The sequence below is a fragment of the Amblyomma mixtum genome, chromosome 1 (genome assembly GCF_055824585.1).
Source record: "Amblyomma mixtum isolate Tamu chromosome 1, ASM5582458v1, whole genome shotgun sequence".
In the NCBI taxonomy this organism is placed as follows: domain Eukaryota; kingdom Metazoa; phylum Arthropoda; class Arachnida; order Ixodida; family Ixodidae; genus Amblyomma; species Amblyomma mixtum.
The window spans coordinates 109,785,611-109,811,486 of record NC_143012.1 but is presented as its reverse complement, the minus strand read 5'-3'; the positions used below and the strand labels follow the sequence as shown (position 1 = coordinate 109,811,486).

Below are 25,876 nucleotides of genomic sequence, written 5' to 3'. Positions count from 1 at the left end.
GAAGAAAAAACAACCACATGCCGCCGGTGGGATCCGAACCCACGATCTCCGAATACGCGTCCGGTGCTCTACCTCTGAACTACGGCGACGGCTGTCAATTCTTCTGCCTTCGGGGGTATTTATGTTTTACAAGTAACCTAACCTTGAGAGTGTTCATCAGCGCCACCCAAGTTCATAAGCGGCGGACGTGGAACGTCCTGAGTTACCGCAGGTGTGACGTAGAACGTCATCGAACGGAGAGGGTGGAAGCTGCGTGAGAACCCTCTTATGCTTCCTATGGCGTCAAGGCTGCCAGAACCGAGGCCCTCGCTAAGCAATTAAGCAAACAAGAGAAGGGGAATGAGGAGCTCGTTATAAATATGAAAGAAGCCAACAGCCACAGAAACCAAGGGGCACAGGGGATTTTTAATTAATTTATTTATTTTGTGGTGTTGATCAATTTATAATATTACTGAATATGTTATCGCTCAAAGCTAATTGATTAGAAAAGCAGAAGAAAAAACAACCACATGCCGCCGGTGGGATCCGAACCCACGATCTCCGAATACGCGTCCGGTGCTCTACCTCTGAACTACGGCGACGGCTGTCAATTCTTCTGCCTTCGGGGGTATTTATGTTTTACAAGTAACCTAACCTTGAGAGTGTTCATCAGCGCCACCCAAGTTCATAAGCGGCGGACGTGGAACGTCCTGAGTTACCGCAGGTGTGACGTAGAACGTCATCGAACGGAGAGGGTGGAAGCTGCGTGAGAACCCTCTTATGCTTCCTATGGCGTCAAGGCTGCCAGAACCGAGGCCCTCGCTATGCAATTAAGGAAACAAGAGAAGGGGAATGAGGAGCTCGTTATAAATATGAAAGAAGCCAACAGCCACAGAAACCAAGGGGCACAGGGGATTTTTTAATTAATTTATTTATTTTCTGGTGTTGATCAATTTATAACATTACTGAATATGTTCCCCTTCTCTTGTTTGCTTAATTGCTTAGCGAGGGCCTCGGTTCTGGCAGCCTTGACGCCATAGGAAGCATAAGAGGGTTCTCACGCAGCTTCCACCCTCTCCGTTCGATGACGTTCTACGTCACACCTGCGGTAACTCAGGACGTTCCACGTCCGCCGCTTATGAACTTGGGTGGCGCTGATGAACACTCTCAAGGTTAGGTTACTTGTAAAACATAAATACCCCCGAAGGCAGAATTGACAGCCGTCGCCGTAGCTCAGAGGTAGAGCACCGGACGCGTATTCGGAGGTCGTGGGTTCGGATCCCACCGGCGGCATGTGGTTGTTTTTTCTTCTGCTTTTCTAATCAATTAGCTTTGAGCGATAACATATTCAGTAATATTATAAATTGATCAACACCACAAAATAAATAAATTAATTAAAAAATTCCCTGTGCCCCTTGGTTTCTGTGGCTGTTGGCTTCTTTCATATTTATAACGAGCCCCTCACTCCCCTTCTCTTGTTTGCTTAATTCCTTAGCGAGGGCCTCGGTTCTGGCAGCCTTGACGCCATAGGAAGCATAAGAGGGTTCTCACGCAGCTTCCACCCTCTCCGTTCGATGACGTTCTACGTCACACCTGCGGTAACTCAGGACGTTCCACGTCCGCCGCTTATGAACTTGGGTGGCGCTGATGAACACTCTCAAGGTTAGGTTACTTGTAAAACATAAATACCCCCGAAGGCAGAAGAATTGACAGCCGTCGCCGTAGCTCAGAGGTAGAGCACCGGACGCGTATTCGGAGGTCGTGGGTTCGGATCCCACCGGCGGCATGTGGTTGTTTTTTCTTCTGCTTTTCTAATCAATTAGCTTTGAGCGATAACATATTCAGTAATATTATAAATTGATCAACACCACAAAATAAATAAATTAATTAAAAAATCCCCTGTGCCCCTTGGTTTCTGTGGCTGTTGGCTTCTTTCATATTTATAACGAGCCCCTCATTCCCCTTCTCTTGTTTGCTGAATTGCTTAGCGAGGGCCTCGGTTCTGGCAGCCTTGACGCCATAGGAAGCATAAGAGGGTTCTCACGCAGCTTCCACCCTCTCCGTTCGATGACGTTCTACGTCACACCTGCGGTAACTCAGGACGTTCCACGTCCGCCGCTTATGAACTTGGGTGGCGCTGATGAACACTCTCAAGGTTAGGTTACTAGTAAAACATAAATACCCCCGAAGGCAGAAGAATTAACAGCCGTCGCCATAGCTCAGAGGTAGAGCACCGGACGCGTATTCGGAGGTCGTGGGTTCGGATCCCACCGGCGGCATGTCGTTGTTTTTTCTTCTGCTTTTCTAATCAATTAGCTTTGAGCGATAACATATTCAGTAATATTATAAATTGATCAACACCACAAAATAAATAAATTAATTAAAAAATCCCCTGTGCCCCTTGGTTTCTGTGGCTGTTGGCTTCTTTCATATTTATAACGAGCCCCTCATTCCCCTTCGCTTGTTTCCTTCATTACAGAGATTGTCATCTGAACAAACCCGGTGTGTCTAATAAAAAAGCATGCTTTCCACTGCTTAACAGGGCAAAGATTAAATTCAGACATCCAGATCAGCTGACTAGGGAGTTGTGTGAAGCCTATCACATTCACAAGAACAGCGACACGTGCGTTAGCACACCATCTGTAAACTTACATGAATGCGAAATTTTGTATCTAGATTCTTAACTTTCTTTTGCGTGCTTTTTGCGGGAAGCGCAGGCGCTTTGGGTTGTCAGTTGTGTGCATACAATCTATGTTTTTTCAAATAAACTTTCAGTTGTTAGTAGTGCTTGTCCTTGTCTTCCTTCTCTGTTCTTGTTCCTAGTCGCAGCGCTGGTGAAATTTTAAAGATGTACCAACTAGCTCAAACCACCATTTTGCTCTATATGAATTCAATGTCATGCCGTTAGGGTCGTCCGACGCCCCAGTGACGTCTGAACGCATGATGGACACCATTTTGCGCGACTTGAAAGTGAAAACCTGCCTCTGTTACCTGGATGATATTGTTGTCTTCTCGCTTGACTTTGAAACACATGTTACCCGCCTCGAAAAAGTTTTCAAGTGCCTCTCCGACGCTGGATTTCAACTTAACTTGAAGAAGTGCTGCTTTGACGCACGCCAATTGCCTACTTTGGGCCATTTAGCCTGCAAAGATAGCGTGCTTCCTGACCCGTCGAAATTACTTGCTGTTGCCGATTTCCCGAAGCCGACGACTGCGAAATAACTCCGCAGTTTTATTTGCCTCTGTTCTTAGTACCGTCGCTTTATACGGAACTTCGCTTCCATCGCCGCGCCCTTAACCCGACTTCTGACCACTAAGCCTTGACTCTCTCTCTGCTCATCGGACCAAGCGTTCAACACCCTACGGGCTCTTATCACATCTCCGCCCATAGTGCGCCATTATGACGTCGACGCACCCGCTTAGCTGCACAATGATGCCAGCGGTGCCAGTCTCGGTGCTATGCTCACTCAACGAAAAGACGGATTTGATGAATACGTTGTCGCGTATGCCAGCCGGACTTTAACGGAGGCGGAGACCAACTACACAGTCACGGAAAAAGTGTCTAGCCTTTGTCTGGGCACTTCACAAATTTCGCCATTACGTGTATGGCCTCCCGTTCGACGTCCTCAGGGACCACCATGCGCTGTGTTGATTATCACTCAAGGATCCCACAGGACAGCTTGCTCGATCGGCTCTACGACTCCAAGAATTTGACATCCGTGTTGTCTACCGGTGTGGCCGGTGACGCGGATGCTTTGTCCCGCTTTCCTATCCCGCTTCTACGCCTTCATCATCCGAGGAACTCTATGCTTCGGCGATATGATCCCTGAGCAGCAAAAAGATCCCTCCATTCGTGCTTATTAAGGCGGAAACTTGGGCTTGTTGGAAAGCGTTTGGAATCATATTTGCTAGCGCTTAGTGAACACACGGGACAAGAGCACAAATACACAGGACAAACGCTAGTCTTCAACTGCTGTTTATTCGAAAAAACAATCAATATGACATCTCAAAAATGCCGAACTCACACACGCGCAGTAGGAATGCCACGCTTCAGGAACAATATTTTTGTGTGTGAGTTCGGCATTTTTGAGATGTCATATTGATTGTTTTTTTCGAATAAACGCCACTTGAAGACTAGCGTCTGTCCTGTGTATTTGTGTTCTTGTCCCGTGTGTTCACTAAGCGCTAGCAAATATGGTTCCAAACCCTTCAGGCTTATTTGTCTCAACCTTCGCTGCATTCAGCACCTCGAGCTCTCCGTCACCAAGCGCCACACTTTGCCGTTCGTGATCAACTTCTATATCGCCGCAACTACCTCTCCGACGGGCGAAAGTGGTTACTTGTGGTTCCACGCCATCTGCGATCTGATGCGAGGTGGGCTCGGTGGCTGTGCTCCCGCACGAGTCACTAATCCTCTGCTGTTCATCATGCAGGTGTTCGCCATCGCTACCAACGCGCTCTTCGCTGCTCTGCTGGCCCTTTCCCCCCCTACTGTGTCGACTACAGCACCAAGCTGCTGTGATAACGGCATCATATTGCTGCTTCCGCCTGACATCACCGCTTCATCCTGTCCGACAGCGCCACTTCCCGGTTTTTTGTTCCTTCATGATCAATTGAAAGCCTCATCGCCAGTGTCATCACCCGCCGATACAAAAGTGCTGCAACCTCCGTCGCCGCTCTGTGGGCTCGGTGGCTGTGCTCCCGCACGAGTCACTAATCCTCTGCTGTTTATCATGCAGGTTGGTGACAAGTATTCTCTGTTTGCAAAAAAAAACTAGCAATTATTTCTTAGTGCAGCTGCCGAGCCCGCAGTGCTTTGTTTTCATTGTTGCTGACTGCAGTGATGTTTTGCGTGCCTTGCTGCTCTTGGCAGGAGATGTAGAATCCAACCCAGGCCCTAACACTATCGAGGATGTGCTCGCTGAACTAAAAAATCTATCTGCCGGTCAAACAACACTCATTTCCGAAATACAGGGTCTCAAAACCCAGATAAATAGCACTGAAGTTGCCATAACCAGCTTGACTAAGCGAATGACCGATCTGGAGGCCCATTTCCAAGCTCTTTCGGATCTTCAAACTGACTTTGAAGCAATGAAATCTGAGAGTGCTGGGATGGCCCGACAGATCGACATTCTAGAGGCTCGAATAGAAGATGCAGAAAACCGCTCGCGTAGCAATAACCTCATATTCTATGGCATACCCGATACTAACGCATCCGAAAATTTTGCAGGCTCTGAGGAAATAGTCATCAACCATTGCCTTCAGAACTTGAGCGTAACAATTGATCCTGAGAACATCGAACGCGCCCATCGCCTTGGCCGTTACAAATCTAACCACACTCGTCCAATCATCGTCAAGTTTACTTCATCTAAAATTAAAGATGCCATATTATCGAATGGTCATAAGTTTAAGGATACTAACTTCAGCGTCGGCGAGGACTTTTCCCTCAGAGTCCGAAATGCACGAAAGCACCTAGTCGCGTTCGCAAAACAAAAGACAACGAAATTTGCTTTGAATTTTTAAACATTGCATATTGGTCCAAGGCGCTACGTGTTCGACGAAACCACGAAAACAGTCAAGGAAATAGTAACTCGTCCCTCACAATCAGATTAGCAATCACCTCATCATGAACCGTCTAGAAACCGTACCACGAAAGCTTCTTTATCTAGCCTCTCGCTCTCCGCTATATACACTAACATCCGTAGTTTTATTCCTAAGCGTAAACTTATTTCCAGCCTTGTTTCGTCCTCAAATAGCAACCTACTTATACTAACTGGGACTTGGCTGAGCGGCCACATAACAGATAACGAAGTACTTACTATCTACCAAACTTTCAGGTTTTTCGGAAAGACCGTAACGATTCACGAGGAGGGGGTGTACTCATTGCTGTCAGCCAAGATTTATCATGTTCCCTAATACAAGATTCATCCGACCTGGAAATGTTGTGGCTAATCTTGAACGCAGCACCTAACACAGTTTTACTCGGCGTTTGTTACAGGCCGCCACACAGTAGTCACGATTTTTCCCGTCAGCTTAACAACGTACTAAGTGATCTGTCCACAAAGCATCCTAATTCACAAATCTTTCTCTTCGGCGATTTTAATTTTCCGAATATTGACTGGCATAACCAGCCCACACCTATAGCTAACAACGGAGAAACAAGGGAATTCTTAGAATTTTGCAACAACCTCAATCTTACTCAGGTAATACTTGAACCTACCCGCGTAACACAGAACTGTGCCAATATTTTAGATCTCTTATTAACCAATCACCCGGACAGCGTACGACCCGTTACATACCTGCCTGAAATAAGCGATCACAAAGTTATCCACGCTAACCTTGTCCTTACGCCAAACCGGCGCCGCAAATGCCATAGAACCATTCGTCTTTATGACAAAGGGAATTATAACGCCATAAATAATGAACTTAATGCGTTCCTTCAAGTCTTCTCGTCACGTTTTCATTCCCGCAGTATTCAAGAAAATTGGTTACTGCTCAGAGACAAACTAGAAAATCTAACCAATAGATTCATCCCCCAAATTAGTTTTCGCTCTAATTCACAAAAGCCATGGTTTACTAAAACACTGAAACGTTTGGAGAACAAAAAGAAGCGTCTTTACCGTTCAGCCAGCTCTCAGGGGACGCATAATGCATGGGTAAAATATCACGAAGCTGAAAAATCATATATCATTGCTATTTCTAATGCCAAGCATACCTTTTTCCACTCGGACTTGCCGAATATGCTCACAAATAACCCCAGAAAGTTCTGGCAAGTCATCAATCCGCATCATGCACCAGAAATAACCCTGACAGATGAGTCAGGCGCAGTTTTGACTGATGCTGAGTGCGCCGCTATGTTTAAATCTGCCTTCTCATCCGTATTTACAAAAGAAACTGAAATATCATCATCTTTTTCAGCACCATCGTCGATGATAAGTGATGCTATGCCACCAGTTGTCTTCACGTCATCTGGCATTTCGTCCCTAATTGAAAACATGAAACTTTCATCTTCATCCGGTATTGACAACATTAACTCAAAGCTTTTGCAAAATACCAAGGATATTTGTGCGCAATTTTTATGCCTACTTTTTTCACAGTCACTGTTAACAAGTCAACTACCACACGATTGGAAGAGCGGTAAGGTCGTTCCAGTCTTCAAATCGGGTAAAAAATATTCGCCGCTTAACTACCGTCCCATTTCCCTTACCAGTGTACCCTGCAAACTCATGGAACACGTCATCTACTCTAGTGTCATGAGCTTCCTCGACTGTCACAACTTTTTTCATCCTGCGCAACATGGTTTTCGGAAAGGTTTGTCATGCGAAACACAGCTGGCCATTTTTATCCATGATTTGCATGCTAATCTTGACTCTAACCTACAGACCGATGCTGTTTTTCTAGACTATGCGAAAGCGTTTGATAAGGTTCCCCACAAACGCTTACTACTGAAACTTTCATATTTGAACCTCCCCTCTAATATCTTTAAATGGATAGAAGAATTCCTGACTAACCGCTCACAGTGCGTCATCGTTAACAGCCACAACTCTCGTCCTATTCCAGTAACGTCAGGTGTCCCGCAAGGGTCTGTCCTCGGTCCGCTTCTGTTTTTAATTTATATTAACGATTTACCAACGAATGTATGCAGTAATATTCGGATGTTCGCCGATGATTGTGTAATTTATCGCCAAGTTAATAACGCCTCTGACCAAAAATCTCTTCAGCACGACCTTAACCGCATTCAAGAATGGTGTGCTAATTGGTTAATGGAACTTAACCCTCATAAATGTAAAATCTTGTCCTTCACGCGTCGCCGCAACCCGCTTCATTTCCCATACGTAATAGCTAGCGTCCCTGTACACCCGGTTTTATGGTACATGTATTTAGGCATTACCTTGTGTAGCGACTTGTCCTGGAGCACACAGGTTACGAACATACTTTCATCTGCTAATAAAACACTTGGATTTTTAAGACGTCATCTCCGCCTAGCCCCTAAACATGTAAAGTTATTAGCATACAAATCTCTTGTTACACCAAAATTAGAATATGCTTCACCCATTTGGGACCCGCACCAAGCTTACCTTATAAATACACTCGAATCAGTCCAAAACAGAGCAGCCAGATTCATCCATTCATCGTATTCTTACAACATCAGTGTATCAGCGTTGAAAGCTGAATCCGACTTATTGCCCTTATCGCTTCGTCGCCGCATTGCCAGCCTTTGCTTGTTCCATAAGTTTTTCCATAATTCACTAGGCCACGCACCCTACATCGTCCCTCCAGCCCGCATATCTCATCGCACTCGTCATCCTTTTGAAGTTTCCAGACCTTGTGCCTGTACTACCACCTTTGCCGCATCATTTTTTTCCCGTACTGCAGCAGACTGGAACGACCTACCCAACGAAATCGCAGCCATCATGTGCTCATCCAACTTTGCTAATAATGTTACCAGTCATGTTTCTTTGTGTTAACACTTGCTCACCAAAATATATGTACCCACCCCTCATGTAATACCCCTCGTGGGTCTTTAAGGTAATAAAATGAAATGAAATGAAAGTCCGTGCATTCTATCACTCCATCCCTCACTGCGCTCATGCCGGTGTATTAAAAACGTACGAACCACCTCGCCTCCATTTCTACCGGCGAGGTATGATTCTTACGTTAAGAAATACGTCCGCTCCAATACAAATCTCAATACCGCAAATCTCCTCCAAGCCGTTCGTCTTCTCGGCTGCAGCCCATACCATGTCCAAGTCGACCTTTTGACCACGTGGGCATCGATCGATTTGTACGGACCACTTCCTTATACAGCCACCAGCAATCGCTGGATAATTGTGGCTGTCGACCACCTGAGCCGCTAGGCAGAAGCAGCAGCGTTGCCAACCGCTACCGCCGGTGCTGTAGCCACTTTTATTCTGCGTCGCCTGGTCTTATGTCATGGCGCGCCCCGCGAACATTTGAGCGACAAGGGATGAGTTTTCTTCTCCGAAGTTTTTGAAGCACTCCTAAGACAATGTCGGACCGTTCACCGTACCACCAGTGCCTACCACCCGCAAACTAACGGTCTCACAGAACGCATCAAGCGCACGCTTGAAGACATGATATCGATGTATATTGCTTCAGACCACTCTAATTGGGACGACGTCTTCCATTTCGTTACTTTCGCCTGCAATACGACCACGCAGACCACCACCGGATTCTCGCCATTCTCTCTTCTCCATGGACGTGAACACTCTTCAGCGAATGACACTATCCTCCCGTACAGACCTGATCCCTCCGAATCGACTCCGGTGTCGCAAGCCGCGAAGCACGCTGAAGACTGCAGGCGCCTTGCGCGATCGCTTACGTCGGAACACCAGTTCCGACAACAATCTCGCAGCGAAAGTCTCCAGCCGGTCAACACCTTCCCACCTGGCTCCCTTGTTTGGCTGTGGGTTCCTCCTGCCGATCCGCACCTGCCCCAAAAGCTGCTCGCAAAGTACCAAGGCCGTATAATTCAGCAGACATCTCCAGTGAACTACGTCATCGAGCCCGCCACACCTCCTGCCGAACTCCGCTGCCGTGGGCGTCGAATGTCCACGCGCAGCAAGTGAAGCCGTACTACGACCACTTAAGGCGCCAGGATGACTCCGTCTTTGCACGAGGGGCGATTGTGATGGAGATGACCCGCAATAGACCTCTGCGACTAGCCGAAGACGTGGACATCGAGGCAGAGTCAGCGTAGCAGCGTTGGGTACTGCACTCAGTGACCACCTTCGCCAGTCCACTAAATAGACCCCGTTGGAACAATATATAACAGAACCGATCTCACAGTATATTGATTCTCTCATCAAACATATACCTCCGAAACATCCATCTTACATACGCGACACTAATCACTTCCTGAAAGAATTATCCAATGTCACCTTCCCTCCAGGCGCTTTCCTAGTTACCCTGGACATTACACTAACATCCCACATGACTACGGAATTCAGGCATTGGTCGGATCATATAAAGAATACAAAATTCTAGACACCCCTAGTCCATGTACCGTCGACACACTTGCAAATTTGGTCCTTAAGCTTAACACATTTGAATTCAACAACTCATATTATCTTCAAACTAGCGGTACAGCTATGGGCACCAAAATGGCTCCAAATCACGCCAACATATTTATGAACAAAACTCAGACTTTCTCTCCTCATATGCAACCAAACCAGCTTTTTACAAACGCTTTCTGGATGACATATTCATAATTTGGACAGAAACCGAGGACCAACTTATCTTAAGGAAGGTAACAGCAGCGCAAAAAAACGGGAACACACGAGACACAACCAACAGGACTGGCGCTGAACCAGCGCCAGTCCTGTTGGTTGTGTGTCTCTTGTGTTCCCGTCTTTTTGCGCTGCTGTTACCTTCCTTAACATGAACCACCGACTAGCCGATACAAATATTTTGATCGACCAACTCATCCAGTTTGTCTCCTCATTCAACAAAATCCATCCCAATATCTCTTTCACACACAACTACTCAACCAATGAAATTAACTTCCTGGATATTCTGATTCGAGTAGAAGAAAGTACATTAATCACTAGTGTCTATAAAAAACCCACAGACAGACAACAGTATCTTTATTTCAGCAGCTGCCACCCACACCACTCCAAAACTTCAATCCCATACTCACAGGCCATCAGATTCAAACGAATTTGGTCACGATCGGAAGATTTTCACTTAAATGCTAATCGCATGCGGGACACTCTAAACAAACAACATTACCCGTCCTCTATAATCAACGATGCCATTAAAAAGGCAGAAGCAACTAATATTAATTACGTCATTAAGGAATCTCAGCCACGATCACAGCGCTGTAATCTTATACTCACCTTCACAAGTAACCTCCCGAACATTAACAAAATCCTAAAAAAAAACACTTTAATATCATAGAACAGAGTGACCGGGTTTCAAAAATTTTCACAACGGTCTTCCAGGTAACATATAGAAGACCAAAAAATCTACAAAACCATGTTGTCCATTCCACAGTCAACAAACCAAGAGCTGTAGGTTGCACACCATGCGGAAAAAGCCGATGCCTGCCAAGTCTGCAAACACATAGAAACCACGGCACTGGCTAAAAGCACCCATTCAAATCTCAAGCATTCTTCTATCCGGGAAGATCTAAATTGCGATTCCAGCAACGTGGTTTACATGCTAGATTCTGGCGACAGTCGAATGCAATACATAGGCCAAACAGACAATTCCTTGCGATTCAGATTTAATAACCAACGCTCACATACTCAATCCCTCCCAAACCTCCCTCTTTCGAAACACTTCCGCAGGAAAGGCCACGAGTTTGACAAAATTAAAGTAACAATACCACAGAGTGTCTTCAAAAACACTCGTGAGCGCGAGCAAGGAGAATTATATTTTATTTTTAAATTTAACACACTGCAAAATGGCATTAATGAATCTTACGGCACCCTCACCTCTCTTCCGAAGTCAGAGGCCTACGAAATCAAATAAAGCACCACTGACTCTGTCGTCTGAGGTCATACGCCTTTCTGCATGCCACACCTGTGCCGTTCGTTCTCCCCCCCGGGACTGCTCACCTTGTGGTCCCGCAAACGCCACATAATTTTTCTTTTTTTCATTTTTCCTTTTTTGTTTTACTATGTAAGCTTACATTTTTTACACTCCTTCTCATACTGCCACTCAACCGAAGTGGGTGCATTATTGCGGAGTGCTTTAAATTTTTTTTTTCCTTTTTCAATTTTTTCCTTTCTTCCGAGGTTCCTTCCCTTCTCTTTTCGTTTTCTCGTTTTCTTATTTTCTGTTCCCTGCTCTCTGTTGGGGGTTCAGATATCTTCTTTTTTTTCCTGCCTTCGCGGCCAGGAGAAGGCACAAGTTCCCGCATTTTTCCACGAAAGTCGCTGCACGGCCACGCACCCTGTCGAGCATCTCGGAGCTGGAGACGCCTTTGAATAAGCAAGCCTGTGGCTCTTAACAAAGCAGAGGCCACATCTGGAGGTTGTATTTTCTTACTGAGTACCTGTTCATCGCACTCCCTATTTTTTTTTGTGGGTCGTACTCCCTCTAATTTCTTTTTTATGTGTTTTTTTTACTGCTATGTGCATTGTGTTTCTCACTTACCTGTTCTGTGCTCACCCCTATAAAAGGGGATGCATTAACAAAGTAAAATCGCTCCTGAAGAAGATCGGCCTTCCGATCGAAACGCCAAATCGAATAAATGTTTCCTTTAACGAAACGTATACTTCGCTATATATATTAAGGCGGAAGCCTTAATGCCTCGTCGTTCTAAGCAGGATTTGTCAACAGAAATGTCACGCTTTTCAATTGGTCGAAACGGTCGTGACGTCACAATGCGCGAAGTTCAAACGGGGCCAATAGTCCTTTGCTTAGTAGTTCTGCAACCAATTAAAGGGATCGTATAGTGATGCTCCAAGTAACTGGGACTGAGTTTAGTTAATTGCTTAATTACTCAGTTAGGCTTATTAACTTTTCCAGACAGGCCAGAAAAATAAACAAAACCGAGTACGAAATTGGTCGAGCTCGGGAATCGAACCCCGGTATCACCTTTAAAGAGATCACATCTCTTTAACAAAATTTTCATGGTCTCTATCCCTCTCCTTGTAAAGGCCTCACCAGGGTGGAGGAGCGCTGGCTTCTTCGCCTCTATACCAATACTGTACTGTGCCCGGCAGTGCATAAGCACTTCAATTCTTCTCTCTCGGGCGCGTCCCCACACTGTGAGGGGGAGTTATGGTTTATGGGGTTTAACGTCCCAAAGCGACTGAGGCTATGAGAGACGCCGTAGTGGAGGGCTCCGGAAATTTCGACCACCTGGGGTTCTTTAACGTGCACTGACATCGCACAGTACACGGACCTCTGGAATTTCTCCTCCAAAGAAATTCCAGCCGCCGCGGCCGGGATCGAACCCGCGTCTTTCGGGTCAGCAGCCGAGCACCATAGCCACTGAGCCACCGCGGCGGCGGGAGTTCCTTAATGAATTCAAAAATAAAATTCCGATAACGAAGGGTGTCAGGCAGGCAGACACTATCTCACAATGCCATTCACCTCCTATGTACAGGAAGTGCTCCGAGGGCGAATTGGAACAGTTCGGGATAAGAGCTAATGAAGAATGCCTAAGGAATCTGCGATTCCCTCATGAAATTAACTTTGTAAGTCACTCAGTCGACGAACTGCAAAGCATAATCAATGAGTTAGACACGCAGAGCATAGTGATGGGTCTAAAAAAACCCAGAGAAAACCAAACTAATGCTCAAAAGTGTCGCAAAGGAACAGCTGTTCACAACTGACAGCGAGGTGCTGGAAGTGGTTTGAGATACGTCTACTTATGGCAGGTAGCGACCACTGATGCGGATCCTCAGAGGGAAATAACTAGAATAATAAGCCTTTAGAGTACCGCATATGGAAGCATTTTTAAGATCGTTAATAACAGTTTATAAATATCCCTTAATGGGCATGTTTTAGAATTCGATGTTTAAACGAGCCGAATTTGTGAAACTTGGAGGTAAAGCTCGTTTAGTTTGCGCCCATGTATTTCCATCATTAACAGCCTTCAACTAGCCCAACTTTATTTTATTATTATGAGTACCTCAAATGCCCCTTGGTGTGGGGTATTACATGAGGGATGGGCACAATGTTCAAGTGAAGAGTGGTTCAATGGCAGTCTTGAAGGAATGTGGGTCGGAGTGGTGCACAGCGTCGACAGGCAGTTTGTTCCAGTCCCGAGCGGTCTGAACAAAAAACGAACGAAGATGGGCTGTGGTCTGTGCTGGGGGCGGATAGACGGCTTTAGGATGGCTGGTGCGGCTTGACTGTCGATGAACTGGTAAGATTGCTGAAACATTGAGTGGCGCATGGTAGAACTTGTGAAAAAGGAACAGCCTGAAGACGCAGCGTCGCTTTTCAAGATTAGTAAGATTAGCCCGTGATTTGAGTGCAGTGACACTGGAATGATAGTAGTCTGAGAAAATAAACCTGGCAGCGCGATTTTGTAGAGCTTCGAGGGTGTTAGAAAGATTAGTTTGATGGGGATCCGAGACTGAGCATGCGTATTCTATTTTAGGTCTGATAAATGCAAGATAAGTAAGTGTTTTCACGGATGCAGAGGCTAGGCGCAAGTTTCGACGGAGGCAACCAAGAGTGCGATTGGCTTCGTTAGTAATGTTCATTATATGCTCTGACCAGGTAAAGTGTATCTGAAAGGGTGACGCCAAGGTATTTGTAAGAGTGGACAGATGACATTACCGAGACACAAATGGTGTAACTTGATGCCTGATAGTTTTTCCGACGGTGAAAGGAAAGCAAGGACGCTTTATTAGTGTTTAGGCACATTAACCATTTGTCGCACCAAGTTTCAATCCGTTTAAGGTCATCCTGTAAAATTCTAGAGTCAGATGTGTTGTGGATGGGGCGATAAAGTACGCAGTCGTCTGCGAAAAGGCGGATGTTAGAGGATATGTTACTAGGCAGGTCATTATTATAAATTACAAACAGCAATGTTCCGAGTATTGTACCTTGGGGGACTCCGGAGAGGACTGGAGAAAAGGACGAGGAGCAGTTGTTAACGTACACGAATTGCTTTCGGTTCGTAAGGAAATTAGAAATCGAATCTAATACAAAGGGGCTAATGCACAATCTTGAGAGTTTAAGTAGTAGTCTCTGATGGGGAACTTTATCGAAGGCCTTTTCGAAATCTTTATCGAAGGCCTTTGCGATTGCGCGCAGTTTTGCAGGATCGGGAAGGATGCCTTGTTTGGAGACGAGTGGCCCAAGATGGTAAGCCGCCGGGCTGCGAAGCTGCACTTCTTCAAATTCAGTTGCAAGCGGGCGTCGGTCACCCACTGAAGGACACGCTCGAGGCGGACCAGGTGGGACGAAAAGTCTCGAGAAAATACGACGATGTCGTCCAGGTAGCAGAGACACGTGTGCCACTTGAGTCCGCTGGGAACTGTGTCCATCGTGAGCTCGAACGTGGCCGGCGCATTGCACAAGCCGAAAGGCATGACGTTAAATTCGTAGCGACCGTAGGGCGTAACAAAGGCCGTCTTTGTTACGCCTTTTGTTATGATTCGGCTTTGTTATGATTCGGCTCAGTCAAAAACTGTTAAGAGGGCTATCTCCACCCTTTCTATGGAATCTGCGCTCCTCAAGTCGTACTCTCACATCATGCGGTGGGTTTCCAGGGCGAGGTGAACAGACTGCGTAAAGCAGGGTTCCCTGACCACGTCTTGGCTCCCGTAACAGAAGCATTGCTGCAGAAACTCAAGGGCAAGCCAAAGGGGCAACGCCGGAGAAAAATTTTCGGGGAAGCCAAACCAGTGGTGATATACCGTATATGCCCAAGGTGTCCCACAATTTAAAACGAGTTGGCAACAAGTACGGAGTCCCGATCATCTTCTCCGCCCCCTGCAAATTGGCCAAGATGTGCCCCAAGATAAGCAGCGGTGCTAAAGAAACATCTGGGTGTGGGAAGAAGCACCCAAAACCCTACGTAAGGAAGGTGTGCCACGGGAGTGGTCTACGAGATCCCCCTTAGATGTGGGAAGGTGTGCGTCGGTCAGACTGGACGCTGCTTCAATGAGCGTGCCGGGGAACATAGAAGGTCGTTAGGGAACGCATCATATTCGTCCGAGAACCTACCAACCCATTGCTGCTCTTCCATTGATGAAAACAAATAGAACTGTGTACCACGACTCGAAGAGATTAAAATTCTAACCAGAAGTAAAGATGGATTAGCTCGTGAACTGGCAGAAGCCTTTTTTTATCAAAGAGAGCGGTGGCATGTGCGTCAGCACAACTTATATCTCCCTACGAGGAAGCGAGCACAGATTGTGAAAAAAAAACGCGATTATGAGAAGTTTTCGTCAGTGTGTGTGTGTGCGTGTATGTGTTTTTGCCATGTAAGAAATGCGCATGCGTTCACCTTCTTCGGGCTATATATATGCAACATGTGGCTTTTAATAAACTTATCTGGAGTCAGCGTCCGTCCTGTCCGTCTTTCTGTGTGGTTTGTGCAAAATTTAGCGCTGTTTTTACTTTCCTGAGCCCAAAGTCACATCAACTAGCCCAGCAAAAGGTACTGTTAACAACACCATTTACCCGCGCAAAACAATTTTGGTTAACAACGATGCCACGAAACGAACGAACCTTAAACTTATTACACTCTACTCGACTGCCAAGGAAGAGCAATAAGTGGCGCAAGCACCTCAAACAGCGCCTCAAGTATGCCAGCTGCCATCCTCAATTGGTAAGCGGAGCGAACGCCATAGCCCATCTGCAAACGGCGAGCAAAGCGGCCGCTCCCTCCAGCCGATTGTTGTTGGCAAAAGCGCCGCGCCGCGGTTGAAGCGAGAGCTACACAGGAAGGGGTAGGAAACAAGAATCTGACAGACGCCAGGAGTAGGAGTAGGACGGCGCTGGCACCACCGCGCGCCCATGCGCAAGCATGACGCAAGCAGTGCTACCACCTGGATAGCGCCGCAGCGCGGCAACTAACTGAAGTGAGGCGACGGCTCCCATTGCGGAGCGGGCGATACGGCTGGCATTGTAAAAATAGAGCAGGCGCTGCTTAAGCATAAGATATGGGAGCAGAAAACCAGACAAGACAGCTTCTGTATAGGTAAGAGGTGCCGTGAGTCGTAGAGGGTGGTAGCGCTTCAGGAGCACACACCTTTGGGTTCATAGCAGACACGTACAAGCACAAAAAAACCCGGACAGAGAGAGAGACTTGGACAACACGAGAGCTTATAGCGCTCGTGTTGTCCAAGTCTCTTACTCTGTCCGTGTTTTTTTGCGCTTGTACGTGTCTCGTAGCGCTTCGGCGGCTGTCTCCCCATTAACGTGGCCAGCTGCGAGGTAGACTCCTGAATGCCAGCCAGCAGTGCCAAGCAACCTCTTGCTGCACGAATTCTCAGTCCTGCTGCTGGTAGCCGACAAAAACGGAGCCGTGGTTCACTGGTTTCGCAGCTCATAGTCTGCCGGGCAGTCTCCATATGCCTCCAGCCGTTCGGCTAAATTTCATCACTACAATTTATTTTATTTATATAATACTGCGGGCTTTACGCCTTCGGTCTGTGCAGAGCGGAAAAACACTATTCGTAATGCTAACTTGTTTCTTTGAGAATTGCAGCAAGAATTCTAGACAATGAAGACCAATTTAATAATGCGAAAGCATTCCTAGGCTATGTCGGCGATGTCGTGTCCTCAAAACGTATCCGCAGCAGTAGTGACGTTCGAGGAAGAGGTAGAACCAAACGAGCGTTTGTAATTGAAAAGAGGATGATGTGAGGATGTCACTCAAAAAATTATGTCGATAGCATGATCAGTTAATTATTTAGCACCAAAAATGCCGTAAAAAGTCGTAAAACCGTCGAAACTGCATGGACAGCCGGGAAAGCATCCGTAGACGGCAAAATAGTAGGAAAATAGGCAAAAGAGTGAAAATAAAGTTTGAAATTAATTTAAATATGCTTGGTGAGTAATAGTTGATCGAATAAAAAGTTTCATCGACATAGTTTAATGAAGTAATTAACAGCAAAAACCACTGGAAGGTTGAATAGGCTGCACGAGGATATGGTAAGTGGACGGGGAAGCAACCACGGCGGCCGGTTTGAAACAAAAAATTGGTTGATTGAGAAGGTATAATCAGAGTATATAAATCTATCATTAATTAAAACATAAGAGAATTACGCTAATTCAGTTTTTAAATTAGTTAGCAAACAAAAAGAAAATGATAAAGTGAGGAAAAGAGGCGACGAGTGCAGAGGAGGCGTCAGTGCTTTTGCATTCTCCCAATGCGGGTCACCGCAGCGATCTCTGATTTCTCAATGCCCCACAAGGAAAGAAACAGTGCAGGAAAGGTAAAGCAAGATTGGCAAATGCAAAAAAAACCCTTTTAATATTTTTCTTAATGTATTTTCAATCTCGTCACTTAGTAGCACATTTTCTTGTATCTGTGTTCCAACCTGGAAGGTTTAGGAGAAAATAGGAAAGGTAGATTAGTTTGTGCGAGCAAAGTAAGGAGAAATGAAGTAGCTATGATAGTGACAGTCTTGGGAGTATTCAGTGGTTTATGCAGTCTGTAGGCAAAATTACAGGCTTTCCTTGAAAAAGGGAGTGCGTAAATGATAAATGTGACACTTAATTTTATGTGAAGACGAGTTATACCATTCGCGGTCATTAGAACAGCTGCTGAATAAGCGTGCCGATATATATCAAAATTGAAACGGGCAGTGTGCTGCTGCACATTTTAAACTCCAGCTGTCTTTGTGCATGTGTCGCGAATTATCAGTGCCTACTGTAACTTCGGCCTGAATGCGGCCCTCAAGTCTGTCGCGTAGTAGGCCTAGTGTTCTACATGCGGGCGATTTTATGTGTCGTATATGGTTAGATGCGAGTTTATCATGACACCAAGACGTCGTTTTATTTTGGAACTTCCAGTAAGAGACTCTCAGTTATAAGTAAACCAAACGTTTTTTTTTTGCCTAAGACAACTGTTTTCTAGCCGTTCATTTTTATTTTCCCTTTGCTGCAACAAGCTACTATCTTACTTGGTGAACATTTATACTTTGGTCATACAGTGAACATACATATCTGTACGGCACACAGAACAATTTTAACACCTGGATCAATGGCTGTAACAAGATCATTCATATGTACCAAGAAGAGACGTCCCAGCACACTGAATTGGGGTGCACTGCAGGAGACCGGGAAGGGCGAAGAGAAGCCTTATAGTTTAGCAGGATCCTTACCAAACAGTTTAATGAAATGGCTGCGGCTTAGCTCGGCAAGACCCGGTTATGCAAGCTAAACCGTTCACACACGTTACACACAATTCGTAATAGGTTGCAGGTAAAGGTAGTCCTGCAAAATTCAAGGGGGCACTTTGTTCACCTAAAGTGTGGTGAGGCGAAAGCCTTAAGCGCGGTGTTGCTGCCTGTGTCACTGATATGTTGTTAAGTTGTTAAGCTTCGCCTGTAAGAGTGGAACGCTACAGCGTCTTGCAACGCTGCCAGGGAGTCCACAGAACGCCATCGCCCGTTCCGTCGGTAAATTGGTTTTTGAGGAAAGGAATTGTATCTGTCTCGCATACCTCGGTGGACACCTGAACCTCGCCGCAACGGGAAGGGAGGAAGATGGGAGTGAAGGAAGACACCGTACTCACTAGACGCGCCTTTGTTTATTCCAAACCATCGAGCTGGCATGGCGGAGTGGTTTGCATGCTCGTCTCGCACTCCGGAGACCGGGGGGTTCGATACTCGAACTCGACCGATTTCCTACTCGGTTTTATTTATTTATCTGGCCTGATTAGAAAACCTGATTAAGCGCTCGTGTCCTGTCTTCACACTTTCTGTGTCTAGTTTTTCGCGCTACGTTTTTCTAAGATGCAATTGCTCGGACTAGCCCAGTTTAGCTTACTAGTGCTGATTAGAAAGATTAAGTAGGCTAATTAGGTGATTAAGCAATTAACTAAGCTCAGCCTCACTTATTTGGAGCATCACTATACGATCCCTTTAATTGGTTGCATGGTTACTAGGCAAAGTACAATTGGCCCCGTTTGAAATTCGCGCACTGTGACGTCATGACCATTTCGACCAATTGAAAAGCATGACATTTATGTCGACGACTCCTGCTTACAACGATGAGGCATTAAAAGCTTCCGCCTTAAAACAACGCAGCCGAAACACAATTTGCCAACTGAATGGTGTGGCTAGTCGAACGTTCGGTACCGGCAGCACTCACTACGGTAGTTCTGTTAGTCATTGCCGCCTCCACAGCTCGTCGTCTTTCTCACTCGCGCCCGTGATCACGTTTCCGCTTTACCTGCAGGATAGCCTGACGCAACCGGAACAACTTCGGCACGTATGGACCACGGCTGAACTGAAGCCCGGCTGTAGCGAGAAACTGCGAGGCGGCACAGGGGGAGCGTCTCCCTTTCAACAGATTGGCGACTCAAGTAATTAGCGCGATGACATAGCTGGCGAGGCGGCAGTCGGTACAACGCGGCTGCGGCGAGTCACGTGATATCACTCCTTCACTTCAAGGTCAAACTGTCATTGACGGCAAAACTCGCTCGACTAGGCCAGTAAAGCTTTCGTTTTAGAATCTGGGAAGAACACTTCTATTTGTATTGATTTCTATAAGGTATTATTAATAAAACCGGCATAGAGCCGAAACGAGTTGCACAACGGTGGAGAATCTTAACAGGACTCAGACCAATACTGGTGTTCAGTTAGTTGGTTTCTTGGTTTTTTGGGGTATAGCGTCCCAAAGCGACTAAGGGTATGGGGACACCGTATTCGAGTGCTCCAGATAATATCCACAATCTGCAGTTCTTTAGCATGTACTAACATCACACAGAACGCCGATTCCTACCATTTCACTTCCATCAAAATGACAAGTAAAGACTCCAAAGATTCCTAAAAGACTTTGGTCACAAAGCGAGCAAGGCAATATGCAAAGTGACGTAAAATTACAAGGAACTTTAGCGGCTAAAGTGGTGAAAGGCGAAAGCCTGAGTGCTGCATTCTGCTAAGCGATTGTTCACTTCACATTTTGTTGGTGCATTAATTAACTGCCAATTAATGACGCTTAAGCTTCTCCTTTAGGAGTGGAACGCGACAGCGTGTTGTAGCGCTGCCAGGGAGTCCACAAAATGCCACCACTCGTTCGGCGCGATGCGTTGCCCTTTGAACGCAACGCTTTTTGAGGAAAGGAAGTGGGGCTGTAATTCTCTGTCGTCTCGGTGGACACCTGAGCCGCATGGTACAGGAAGGGAGGAAGTGTGAGTGAAAGAAGAAAGAAGGGCCGTGGTGAAGAAAATGAAAATTGTATTTGAGGAAAGGAAATTACGCATTAGCTGTCTCACATATCTCAGTAGACACTAGTCGAAAATTGTATTTGAGGAAAGGAAGTTGAGCAGTAACTGTCTCACATATTTCGGTGGACACCCGTCAAAATTCGCGCGTGGTGACGTCACGACAATTTGGACCAATCTGAAACGCGGACAAATACGGCTTGCTCGTCGGTAAATTGGTTTTTGAAGAAAGGAAATGTATCTGTCTCTCATATCTCGGTGGACACCTAAACCTCGCCGTAACGGGAAGAGAGGAAGATGGGAGTGAACGAAGACACCGTATTCACTAGACGCACCTTTGTTCATTCCAAACCATCGAGCTGGCATGGTGGAGTGGTAGCGTGCTCGACTTGCACTCCGGAGACCGGGGTTCGATTCTCAAGGTCGGCAAATTTCTTACTCGGTTTTATTTATTTATCTGATCTGACTAGAAAGGTTAATTGGACTAATTGGTTAAGTAAGCAATTAACTAAACTCAGTCAAGCTTACTTGGAGCATCACTATACGATCCCTTTAATTGGTTGCATGGTTAGTAGCCAAAGTACAATTGGCCCGTTTGAAATTCGCGCACTGTGACGTCACGGCCGTTTCGACCAATTGAAAAGCGTGACATTTTCTGTCGACAACTCCTGCTTACAACGATGAGGCATTAAAGGCTTCCGCCTTAAAAAAATGGAAATTCAGCGCATTTCGGTACCAAGCACCACATTGCAAATATGTTCTAAACAGATACTTCTTCAACAATACCAGAGCAGGCACATGTCAAGTCTGGATCGTGATCTTGCGTAAAAAGAGAGTGAAAGCAAGAATTGCGTGCATAGAAATGGCTTTCGAACAGGCAACAATGTTCTTATCGCTGAGAATCCGACCACGAACAGCCCGAGATCCATTCGCAAAAAAACCTCGACTGCAGTATCGTTCACGCGGAGATGCCACTTGTCGTGAGACAATTAGCCTACACCACAAACCTCTGCCACCAAATGTGCTGAGCAGACAGTGGCACCATTGCGAGCAGTAGAATAAATGGTTTGAAAAACAAACAAAACAGAAGCCCTTCCAGTATGTGCTCGCTACAATGACTCGAGGCCACTGGCAACAGTGCCTTAAAGGTTACGATAATGCCTTACCTGCAGACGGTTCCGGCCCGAGCTGCGTGGGCTCCGCTGAGCTCAGCTCCACCGCCGGCGGGGGGGCTACGGTCATCGGTGTCTCCTCACAGACTGGAGCCTCGGCGGCAGCAGCGCCCAGCGTTGTGTCGCTCCCCCAGGCCTGGTCCAAGAGGGCGTGTACCTCTAGCACGGCAGCATCCGTGGGCTCTGCCCGTTCAGCCGCTGGGCTGCAGACAGGTTAACAAGTGCTTCAGCATTGCTAATGCTGGCTTTGTGGCCACGTGTGCGACCACATCGGCCACGACAGGCGCTTGCCTCGCGGCCCGCGGATTACACGTTATTGTCAACTGACGGTTACGTGACCAGAGCAAGCCACCTCAAGGAGCAACGTCTCGAAGGCGCTGTAGAAGAAGGGCAGATTGGGCGAGTTGGTTTTCCATGGCGACAAGAAAATACAAACAGCGCTAGACAAAAGCACCAGAAAGAGGAGGAGACAAACACGGCGCTGAACTTAGAGCTGAGTTTATCTGAAGGAAAATGTCAGTACGTACATACAAAAATGAGAACACGTGCACACAGCCATACATCAAGTTCAGATAAAAACTACAACAAGCCACAACAATCGCACGTGTTGTACCTGCCTCCAAGCTACCCTTTGTGTAGCAATCTCATTTCTTTCGCTGACAAAGCTAAAGAAGTTTTGCTGACGCAACCAATCGATTTTCTGGTGATGTGGAATGCTTCGGGGACTTCTCTCGTAGTCTTGACACAATGAAAAAATAACAGTTTTGTGCCGTCCAAGAACGGCGCGCATTTACACACACTGGAATGACTGGCCAGCTTCGTGTCTTTTTTCTGCAATGAATTTACATGGTCCATAAGTCCATTAATGCAACAGCCTGTCTGGCCTATGTAAGTACGATCACATGATAAACGAATTCGGTATACAACGTCCATCTTGCAATTAATGACCTTGTTCACATGGTTCACCTCGTAGGCCCTCATCCGTGTGGCACCTTCCTGCTTTCTCTGAACTGCTGCGCCTAACTTACCCAGCTTACCCATAATCAACTCCTGCAGTGTGTTGAGAACTGCGTGTCAAAAAAAAATGATGAGTCCGTATTCCAGAACGATTTTCGCATTTCCGTTGGGTCCTTCCTGGAAGTTTCATCCTTTTACTTAGAGAATACCCGTGTAATGTGGGAATGTAAAGTTTTTAAGCAAAAGTCTGGGAGTGTGTATTGGTGCGAAAATTGCCCCAGTTCCTAGACGCATATTTCTAAGTTATATTGACAGGAAAATAGAGAGTGACTTAAATCGGATGTGTATTCGAATTTTTCGGTATGTGGACGACTTCCTAGTTCTAGTTTGGTCTTTGCATACTGAATTGTTCCCGAGGAACTTGATGTTTTTTCACGGCATGGGTCTGGACTGAGGTTTACGCAAAAGCACTGAACTTTGGGAAAGTTGGTATTGATCCATCTTGAAAACGTAGCAGCACGAAAGAAACGGGGACAAAGTAGACACAGGTACAACAGGGCATATGCTGCACTTCCAACTGAATTTTATTCCGGAAACCAAAGCTTAAGTACAGCGCTACTATCATCTCGTGGCAATCAACCACAATGGTCCAAAAACGCCAGTTTATTATCAAGAAGAGACAAGGAAGCGGTGCTAACACACTGACCACCTGTCCTTTGACCCCGTTTTTTCGTGCTGCTACGTTTTCAAGAGGTTTACACATGGGATCCCTCAGACGAACGTATTGCAGTTCATAGATCTGAGTTCGTCCTTCTTGTCAAACCATGTATGCTGGCAATACGCTCCCAGGAGTGAAAAACCTCTTGTAAACTACGCGTCTTCCCATTCCAAGCTTGTGAAATTCGGAATTGTAACAGGATGTATTGGTATGGCCATCAAAAAAATCTTGTATGCATCAAATGTTTAGTAGTCTTGCAGTTCAAGGATACTGATGTGGGTATCCTGATTCCGCACTTGTGGCTGGTGAAAATAGAATTTTCAGAGCACTGCAGTGTATGGGTCAGCCCAAAGAAAATGATGAGGGTGAAAAATTGCTGTCATGCCTTATGTGCACGCGTTATCGCATCGTTTTAAGAGGGTAGGGGCGAAGTATGGCGTGAAGGCTGTTTTTTCTGCGCCTAATACGCTGCGTAAGTTAGCGCCAGCAGATCAGAGAAAGCAAGAAGGTGTTAAAAGAAAGTCTGTCTGCAAGGTGAACCATGTGAACAAGTTCGTTAATCGCAAGATGAGCGTTGTATACCACATTCCTTTATCATGTGGCCCTACTTACACAGGCCAGACAGACCGTTGCATTAATATTAGACTTAGAGAGCATGCCAGTTCATCGCAGAAAAAATACGCGAACCTGGCAAGTCATTCCAGTGTGTGTAAATGCGTGTCATTCTTTGACGACACAGAAGTGCTATTTTTTCATGGTGACAACACTATGAGAGAATCATGGTGGAGCAGCGCAAAGGACGGGACACAAGAAACAAGGAAGGACGTCAAGTACGTCCTTCCTTGTTTCTTGTGTCCCGTCCTTTGCGCTGCTCCACCACGATGCATCAGCTCTAAGTTCAGCGCCGTGTTTGTCTCCTCCTCTTTCTGGTCCTGTTTGAATTTTCTTGTCGCCATGGAACACCACGGAGTCAAAGCGCGCCTTCATCCCCCGTATTCCACAGGTCAGTGAAGCGCTTGGTCGGGTATTTCAAAAGTACGGCGTGTAAGCTGCCCACGTTCTAACAAGAGAGCTTAGACACGAACTCGTCAGTGTGAAAGACCCGCTTCCCCTTGACAGATATCCTGGGGTCGTGTACAAGATTCCGTGTGCAGATTGTGACCGCAATTTAAGAGCGTACGTTTTTGAGCTAGTCGGTCAATTATGGCAAATAAAAGGAACACCAGAGGAACACCAGATTTCGTTGAAATCATGAACAGGATCGAATGTACACCTGCACTGTGGCGTGTGCCCGGATGATACGTGCGATAAGCCATGCCTGCCTTGACCAGGAGGCGTGACCAGGAGGTACGTGAGTTGGCTGAGGCGTTTTGTATCAAACAGAAGGGTAAACATTGTGTATGTGACCCCTCGATCAAATTTTATCCGAATGAAGAGAGGTTTTTGGCTTGCGCATGTGTGTGATGTGACAGTTTCAAGTTATAAAAGGAGTGTCGTTTACCACATAAAGTTAGTCTCGAGTCAGCGCTTGTTGTGTCACCTTCCTGTCCGTGTTCTTTTGTGCGCAGTACCCCCTTTAATTTACCGCGACCGCAATTATATCGAGGAATCCGGAAACTGGTGCAACCGGATCCAGCAACACAAAAATGACGTGGCGAGAGGACGCAGTGCTGCTAACGCTCTGGCCGAACACGTGCCAGAAACTGGACACGCCATCAACTGGGACAGGGCACGTGTGCTTGCCAGAGAACGGATCACTTCTAGACGCTTGTATCTCGAGTCCTTGATGATTCAGACCACTCCCGGCACTAGATGGCATGCAAGGAAATCTGCCATCTCATTACGCAAGATCATTACGACGCATTTTGGAGATATGAACGCATGACTTTTGCGTTGTTTCCCCATGTCGAACAACGAAGCCGTAGGGCTTCCGAAACATCGGTACGTTTAATTAAACTTTGACTTGGTCTGTGACCCTATTTTTTTCTTTATTTTCTTAATCACGGCCCCTCTTTATCTTTCTTCTTTAAATCCTACTTCCTCCCTTCCTCTACAAACGGATGCCGGAAGTCCACCGAGATATACGTGACAGTTACTGCGTAATTTCCACAAATACAATTTTCATTTTCTTGATTACAGCCCCTCTTTCTCTTTCTTCTTTCACTCCCACTTCCTCCCTTCCTGTACGGTGCGGTTCAGGTGTCTCCCGAGATG

The 25,876-nt window shown here is 46.2% G+C and overlaps 1 protein-coding gene and 1 pseudogene across 1 annotated transcript in view; one reads left to right on the top strand and one right to left on the bottom strand.

Moving 5' to 3' along the window:
* The window catches only part of LOC149367508 (uncharacterized), a 211,092-nt gene that overhangs the window by 15,529 nt on the left and 169,687 nt on the right, over positions 1–25,876 (bottom strand). Inside the window, exon 10 of the mRNA XM_089574527.1 lies at positions 21,982–22,190. Coding sequence (XP_089430653.1) covers positions 21,982–22,190 — 209 coding nt within the window. The remainder of the gene's footprint in view (positions 1–21,981; positions 22,191–25,876) is intronic.
* LOC149367510 (uncharacterized) lies at positions 4,407–5,592 on the top strand (annotated as a pseudogene).